Raw genomic sequence first — 8,429 nt, 5'->3', positions numbered from 1 at the left:
TAACAAATACTGATCAAAAATATTACTGGGAAAATACTGTTTGTATTTATCCCTTTGAAGACCTCTGTCCTAATCTACTGCACTCTGTGAATGTTAATATCCAGAAGAAAGGCAAGTATAAGCATTTAATCAATTAATTCTGTTGGTACTTTCATTGTATCATGAAGCAGCTCAGAACATTATTTCCAATTTTATTTCTTCACTGTCAGTTTCTTGCAACTGATACTTCACTTTGCCTTTTACAGCTGATATCACATCATAAGTGTCTTGATGAAATGAAGGATTTATTGCTCCTTAAAGATATATCTCAACCCTGTAGTCAACATTGTTGATCCACTTTGATTGGATAATATATATGTATCTGGAATGTATATCTACAACCATAGTTGCCAAAATTTGCATTGTTGTTACATCTGCAATTCATATTCTTGCTTAATTTCCTCAATTCTTTCTTTGGCTTGGCTTCGCGGACGAAGATTTATGGAGGGGGTAAAAAGTCCACGTCAGCTGCAGGCTCGTTTGTGGCTGACAAGTCCGATGCGGGACAGGCAGACACGATTGCAGCGGTTGCAGGGGAAAATTGGTTGGTTGGGGTTGGGTGTTGGGTTTTTCCTCCTTTGCCTTTTGTCAGTGAGGTGGGCTCTGCGGTCTTCTTCAAAGGAGGTTGCTGCCCGCCAAACTGTGAGGCGCCAAGATGCACGGTTTGAGGCGTTATCAGCCCACTGGCGGTGGTCAATGTGGCAGGCACCAAGAGATTTCTTTAGGCAGTCCTTGTACCTTTTCTTTGGTGCACCTCTGTCACGGTGGCCAGTGGAGAGCTCGCCATATAACACGATCTTGGGAAGGCGATGGTCCTCCATTCTGGAGACGTGACCCATACTCAATACTGTTCTAGAAAACGACTTCCCTTGATGTTAGATACTGCAATAAATGCATAGGTTATATGCAGTTTGTTTTTTTTTTGCAAGAGTTATTGTAAATAGCATTCTAGAGATTAGTTTCAAATCAAATCATTGCTTCAAAACATACAGCCGTTTCAATTTCTGCTGGACTCAGTTGCTGTTTCAGTTCAGCATATACTCCCGGTGACATAGGAAGCAAGTCTGAAGAAGAAACTGGAGCTGTGGAAGCATTCGGGCTGAAAAGTACAACAAATTAGTGGTTAGCACACACACACACACGCACGCACACTATTTTGTTAAAATTAAATGAATAAACAGTCTGCTCACACTTACAATTCTGAGAATGGGATAAATCTTGAGGAAATGTAGCCTTTTTTCTCTGTTTCTGTAGGTTCAGAAACTGTTTAAAAATACACATTAGTTCCAGTATTCCATAAAGATGTTATTTTTTTTAATTAAAGCTCATGTATATTTTGTCCTGTGACAATATTAATGCACAATTACAGGCATTTTATCTGCACTCTTCTGATGCTGTGAATATATTTATTTCAAGAGGGGTAAAGAAGGAGGAATTTTCAAGAGTACTGAAAAAGGACATTGAAGAAGTTAAACCTCAACCTTCTCTGAACCCAATCATAATTTTAGAACCTTAAATGACATTATATTGTCAAATTTAAATACATGGAAAGTGTATCACCTTTTTCTCTGCATTAAAATTAACCAGGCAAAGCTAATGCACTGTGAGCCTTTAGATAATGATTTGTGAAGGGGAATAGTGACAAATGTGATTCAGTTATTTTCTGAATTGGTTGCTAAACTAACATAACTAATTAAGGACAATAATTATTGCTTTTTTTAATATTTCAAGTCTCCAGTAGCTGTGATACTAACCTTCTTTTGGCTTATTGTTGTAATGTTTTCCAAAAGCTTTATCCTTTGGAATATCAGGATACAGATACTGCAGTGGGTTCTCTGGGATATTCTCAGCCACCATTACTTTGTAGTCACGGATAATGTCAGGCAAAGGAACTGCTAACAACTGACTTTTGGAATAAGGTTCCACCGAATGAAATTTCATTTCCCCTAAAAGAATAAATAAAAATTATGCTCCAATTCTTAGCATTATACAACATTAACAAATGAAACATTGTTTATGGAATAGTATTTTAAATATACATTTATTTAAATCAACCTTGACGTACATTTCTACAAAAAAATTCAAAAAGGATTAAGGGGAAATAGCACAAATGCTTAAGACCTTAAATTATGCTTTTAAAATGCTAATAGTATCAGAAGAAATGGTTCACAGTCCTTTCATTGCTTATCAAATAATTTACCTGCTTTGAGAAATGGCACAATTCACTTAGTTTGTATAACAATTATACCAGACTATAACACCCGTATTTGGCAACATATATTTGTAGATTAGTTTCCACATTTTAATGGAGAGAAAAATGTTTTGTCTTTGTGGCTTTAAATAACTGGCCAATCTATAGTGAAAAAGAAGTACCAAAAGAAACAATCCTTTTAAATCAAATTATCAAACTTATTTGTAAACAAGTGCAGATGGTGGAAATCCAACATTAAAAAAGCTGAAAATACTCAGGTCAGGCTGCAAGGATGGGAACAGACAAGAGAACTTTCTGATTAAAAAAAACCTTTGTCAGAAATGGGAAGGTGACAAAAGAAACTCTATAAGAGCGAGGGGTAAAATCAAAGTGACCATGGAGATCAGATTTAACCAAGATTATCTAGTGAAAGGGGATAAGAATGTGAGAATAGAGACAGAAAAACAAAGAAAAAAGAATGTAAGAGTTTGAAATGCATGATTCCATGGCCTCACACATACAGACTGTTCTTGCATAATGAACAGGTTTCATTTTTACAGATGTCCACAAGCTGATTTTGTTCATGTTGAAAAATGCAGAATAATCACTCGCTATGGTAACCAGAGCTCCACAATATTGTAATGAATGGCATCAAAGGCACATAAAGCTGATTTTGAGAAAAGGATTACTAGAGTGGAGTGAGAGAGAGAGGAAACTAATTCTGCCATTTCAGACTGTTTGAATTGAATATTAAGGGACACTGTATGCATGGGTATCCATCCATAAGTCAGACATTCTTGACCTGGGCATGGCCCGAATATGATTATTGAGGAGGTCTTAATTCTTGCCTGCATTCCCTCACAATCCACATCAACTTGCACAAGATTACTGCTGAACTCACATTTCCAAAAATTATAGGATGTTAACTTTGTGGAAATGTTGTGGTGGGGGGGGGGGGGGGGGGGCTTAATTGACAAAAAAAATGACTATAAAGTTTTTGTAGCAATTCTTCAAGTCAAATACTTGAATACAAATTAACTATACTTGTGTTTACAACTTAAAAACTTAATGTGTGACAGGTACCTCATTTTGTCATTAAGAATTCTGAAAATATATCTTCCTCTACTGAATATAAAACACACAATTTTGTGGGGTAGAATAAAATTTATCAAAAGAATAAGCCATAGATGAAACATCTAGTTAGGGAAGGAATTCCAGGATATAACTTCAATCTGATAAAACAGACACTTGCTTGGACAATTACATTAAGTTTCACAACCATTATATTGGTTCTAATTATTGGAGTTCATTGCAATGGGTTACTTGCCAAGTTCACATGTAGGAAAGTGGTATGTCGTTTGACAGACAGGTTAGCCAACCATACCAAGACAGAGAGAGCTAATGGAGTTTTGCAGATCCAAGCTTTGGCTTCTGGCCAGTTAAGAAAAGGCACAAAGAACTTAGGCTGTCAATTACATCCAATCTGATGCTATAGCAACAGGAGGCCAAAACAGTAATGGTGCCATCTTCAGGTCAATGGACAGGCACAGGTGTAATTAGTTTGCTGATGGCAACATGTTACTATCTATGACCAAGAGTAATATTTAAATGAGGTGAGAGATACTGAAATGTTACTCCATTCTTTCAGCAATTGTTTGTAATAAAATAATCTGTTGATGTGTAATGGGTTTGGTCAAAGAGGCAATGTGCAATACACAAGAGTGCTGGAGAAACTCAGCAGATCATGCAGTACTCAGAGGAAGTCAAAGGTAACCAATGCTTCGGGCCTGGGTCAAAGAGGTGCACAAAATTATGAGGGGCACATAGAAGGTCAACAATAGGAAACTTTTCCCCATGGCAGAGGTATAAAAAGCTGGAAGGCAGGTTTAAAGTAAGGAAATAGGAGGTTACAAGGGTATCTGAGGAAAAACTGCTTTACCCATAGGATGTTTGAAATTTGAATGCATTGCTAGATGAGTTCAAAATTTAAAAAGTGTCTAGATGAGCACATAAATCACCAAAACATAGACTACAGATTAAGTGCTGGTTAATGAGAATAGTACACATGGGTACTTAATTGTCGTGCTGCTTGTTATGGGCTAAAGGGCCTCTTTCAGTGCTGCACGACTCTTTTTATTCTGACAAAACCTTTGACTTTGATCTTGGCTGACAACAATGGGGAACCCATTACCACCTCACCATTCTCAGATCGATCCACCCAGGTGAAGGTTATGGCACCATCCCTGCTGCTTTCACTGAACCGCAATAAAAAAGTACCAGGTGGTTTATCCTTCAGTAGAGCACGTTCCTTCTCCTTACTCACAAATCCCACAATGTACCTGAAGAAAAAAGTAGAGTTAGAAAAGGTGACTTGATTTTGGTTTTCCTCAGCATAAAGTCCATAAAATTTCCTCACTCTTCTCCTGAACTCAGTATTGAATTGAGTTGAATTATTGTTATCAGAATCTTGAATAGATTGAATACTAGCAAAAGATAATCTCCTTGCAAGGTTTTTAATGTTCTACTTTTCTATATTCCCAGCACTTTTTCGAAATGTATCTGCTCCCTGAATGACGTCACCACTGCAAAACTACCCCCTACACTGCTGTCTCATTTTGTTTTTAATTAAAAAATAGATACACCACAGTAACCAGCCCTTCTGGACCACGAGCCTGCACTGCCCAAAATACACCATCAAACGGACTAAACTTTTCATATGTGGGAGGAAAGCAGTGCAACCAAAGGAAGCCCACGCGGGTACAGGGAGAGCGTGCAAGCTCCTTACAGAGGTCGCTGATGTTGTCATATCTCTGCTCCAAGCACTACGTTGTGTCAACCATGTGATTTGTTTATTTGCTATCATTGTGCTGCCTGCTGCTTGATTGCCTAAATAGCATGCAAATCAAAGGTTTCTTGTCAGTACACGTTCAAGAGTATGGCACGGCAGTATTTTGTTAATGTTTTTGCTGCATTTTATTTTATTTCCTTATGAATACATGAGATTATATGTCGTTCTGAGTATACCCAGTTACAGAGGAAAGAGCTGTTTCTAGGGTGCTTAGCAATAAATAAAAGTAAATAATCACAAACATAAGGGCTAAACAGTCAGAGTTTACAGGTACAATAGCTATCAGAAGACTGCTGGTAACCTGTCCAGCTGACCATTCCACATACACACGGCATCTATTGGGTTTTCTTTATGGCATGTCCCATTGAGTATGCAGGAGGCCAGTTGGCCCTTTATGCCTAGATAGCTATCTAGAAAAGCAAAACAGATCAACTACTCCACTCCTGATCCCTTTATATTTCATTGTTTATTTTGTTCAAGTCCTGAACCAGTTCTCTGAGAGCCCCAATTGAATCTTCTTCCATCATCCTTGGTTTAACAGTTGTTCCTTAAAATTAGATTTAGATGACAGGTTTACAGTCTGGCATGGGAATACCAATACCCTTAAGGTAGTGGACACAGCTCAGGACAACACAAGCAAACTCCTCACCACCATCAAGAACATCTACAGGGAATACAGCCATTGGAGAGCATCACCAATCATCAAGGGTCCATATCACCCAGCACCCACTCTGTTCTTGCTGCTGCCATCAGGAAAGAGGTATAGGTGCCACAAGACTGGCACCACCAAGTTCAGGAACAGCTGCTACCCCTCCACCATCAGACTCCTTAACGACTAACTCAATCAGAGTTCGGACTCTTACTTGTGCACTTTATTGATTTCCTTTAGTTCTTTTTATTGCAGAATTTGTTTATATTCACTATCTGTTTACAGTTTTTTTTGTTGACATGATTATGACGTATACAGTTTTTTTGCACTACCAATTAGCGGTAATTCTGCACGACCGCAGGAAAAAGGAATCTCAGGGTTGTATGGGATGTCATGCGTTGTCAGATTTCAGATTTATTGTCAGAGTGGATACATGACATTCCATATAACTCTGAGAATCCTTTTTCTAAGATTCTTTTCTTTGTGGGCGAGGCAGAATTACCACTTATTAGTATTGCATAAAAAAAACTGTAATCAATGTACACATAAACAAATCAATGTAAACAAACTGATTGTGCAATACAGAGAGAAAAAATTTAATAAAGTGCAAAAGAGTCCTTAAATGAGTCCCTGACTGCGTTTGTTGTTAAGGAGTCTGATGGTGGAGGGGTAGCAGCTGTTCCTGAACCTGCTGGCACCTATACCTCTTTCCAGATGACAGCAACATGAACAGAGCATGTGCTAGGTGGTGTGGATCCTTGATGATTGCTGCTGCTCTCCAACAACAGTGTTCCCTGTAGATGTTCTCGATGGTGAGGAGGATTTTGCATGCGATATCCACTACACTTTGTAGGGCTTTATGTTCAGGGGTATAGGTGCCCCCAAACCAGACAGTGATGCATCTGGTCAGCACACTTTCCACCACACACCTGTTGAAATTTGCCAGGATTTCCAACGTCATAGCAAACCTCCGCAAACTCCTGAGGAAGTCGAGGCACTGATGTGCGTAGTCACTCCATTAATGTGTTGGGTCCAGTAAAGATCCTCTGAGATAGTGACCCCAAAAACTTAAATTAGCTCACCCTCTCCACCTCTGATACCCAATAATCACTGGATCTTACAGCTCTGGTTTTCCTTTCCTGAAGTCAACAATCAGCTCCATGGTTTTGGTGATATTCAGTGCGAGGTTGTTGGTGCACTGTTCAGTTAAGTTTTCACTCTCCCTCCTGTACGCTGACTCATTGCCTTTTTTTTATACAACCCACTACCGTGCCATCATTAGCGAATTGGTAGATTGTGTCGCTGTCGTACCGAGCCACACAATATAGGTGTATAGTGAGTACAGCAGGGGGCCAAGAACAGAGGCCTGCGGTGCTCCAGTACTGATGAGTTCTAGGTCTTGAAGCTTGCTGATCAATTTTGAGGGGATGATGGTGTTAAATGCTAAACTGTAGTTGATAAAGGGCATCCTGATGTATGGATCTTTGCTCTTCAAGTGTTTCAGGGCTTTATGTAGAGCCAGTGAGATGGCATCTGTCATCCTGTTGCTATGATAGGCGAACTGGAACTGATCCATGTTGCTGCTCAGACAGGAGCCGATAGGCTTTATCACTATTGATGTGTGTGCCACTGGTCATAGTCGTTTAGGCAGGCTACCACACTCTTCTTGGTCACTAGTATGATTGCAACCTGTGTGAAATAGGAGGGTACCACACCCTACCAGAGTGAGTTGTGAAGATGTCTGTGAATACACTGGCAAGTGGTCAGCACAGATTTTTAAATACTTGGCTGAGTACTCCATCCGGACTTGGATTCACTCTCCTGAAGCCAGACCGCACGTCATCCTCAGATATGGCCAGGAGAGGATCATCAGGGAACATGGGAATGCACAATGGTGGTTCTATAAGCATACTAAAATGCTGGAGAAACTCAGCCAGTCTCGCAGCATCTATAGGAGGTGAAGATACATCACTGATGTTTCAGGCCACAGCCCTTCTTCAAGGAATAAGCAAAGAACAGGAAGGCATTAGAATAAAGACAAGACTGGCAGGGGGAGGAGAGGTGTTAATTGGATAAAAGAGGAGAGGGGAGAATTGATTTTTTAGCTCTGTGAAAGGACACAGGGGGAGAGGGAAGAGAGACACAAAGAGCTGGGGGAAAGGCTATGGGAAGAAGGGTTGGGGGTGGTGTTTAAACAGAAACTGGAGAAGTCAATATTAATGCCATCTGATTGAAGGGTGCCCATACAGAAGACAGTCAGAGTTTACAGGTACAATATGTTCCTCCAACATGCAGATGGTCTCAGTCTGGCAGTGCATGAGACCATGGATAGATGTGTAAGCAAGGGAATGGGATACAATTGAAATGGGTGGCAAGAGGTTTAACCTACAAGAGAAATATATTAATTGGATTAAAGCATTATATAAGGGACCATTGGCGAAGGTGACAGTAAATGGATATATATCAAACCAATTTAAATTAAGCAGGTCAACTAGGCCACTATCTCCCTCACTGTTCACTTTAACTATAGAACCCTTGGCAGAACAGATGAGAACAGAAAATGAAATAAAAGGGATAAAAATAAAAGAGAAGGAATATAAAATCAGTCTATTTGCAGATGACGTCAGAGTATACTTAACAGAATTATCAATAAAAGAATTACATAAGAAATTGAAGGAATATGGAGAAGTATCGGGGTACAA

At 39.4% G+C, this 8,429-nt stretch overlaps 1 protein-coding gene across 3 annotated transcripts in view; it reads right to left on the bottom strand.

Moving 5' to 3' along the window:
- Window positions 1-788: 788 nt before the first annotated feature.
- The window catches only part of LOC138761830 (signal transducer and activator of transcription 4-like), a 111,924-nt gene continuing 104,283 nt past the window's right edge, over window positions 789-8,429 (bottom strand). For all 3 annotated transcript variants that reach the window (XM_069934627.1, XM_069934629.1, XM_069934630.1), the window contains 5 exons: window positions 4,430-4,569; window positions 1,794-1,985; window positions 1,236-1,302; window positions 1,030-1,138; window positions 789-921 (listed from right to left, as the gene is read on the bottom strand). In XM_069934627.1, coding sequence (XP_069790728.1) covers window positions 892-921; window positions 1,030-1,138; window positions 1,236-1,302; window positions 1,794-1,985; window positions 4,430-4,569 — 538 coding nt within the window. In that variant the 3' untranslated portion in view covers window positions 789-891. The remainder of the gene's footprint in view (window positions 922-1,029; window positions 1,139-1,235; window positions 1,303-1,793; window positions 1,986-4,429; window positions 4,570-8,429) is intronic.

The sequence above is a fragment of the Narcine bancroftii genome, chromosome 4 (assembly GCF_036971445.1).
Source record: "Narcine bancroftii isolate sNarBan1 chromosome 4, sNarBan1.hap1, whole genome shotgun sequence".
NCBI classification, from domain to species: domain Eukaryota; kingdom Metazoa; phylum Chordata; class Chondrichthyes; order Torpediniformes; family Narcinidae; genus Narcine; species Narcine bancroftii.
The sequence above is the reverse complement of the archived record's forward strand: the minus strand, read 5'-3'. Positions and strand labels throughout refer to the sequence as shown.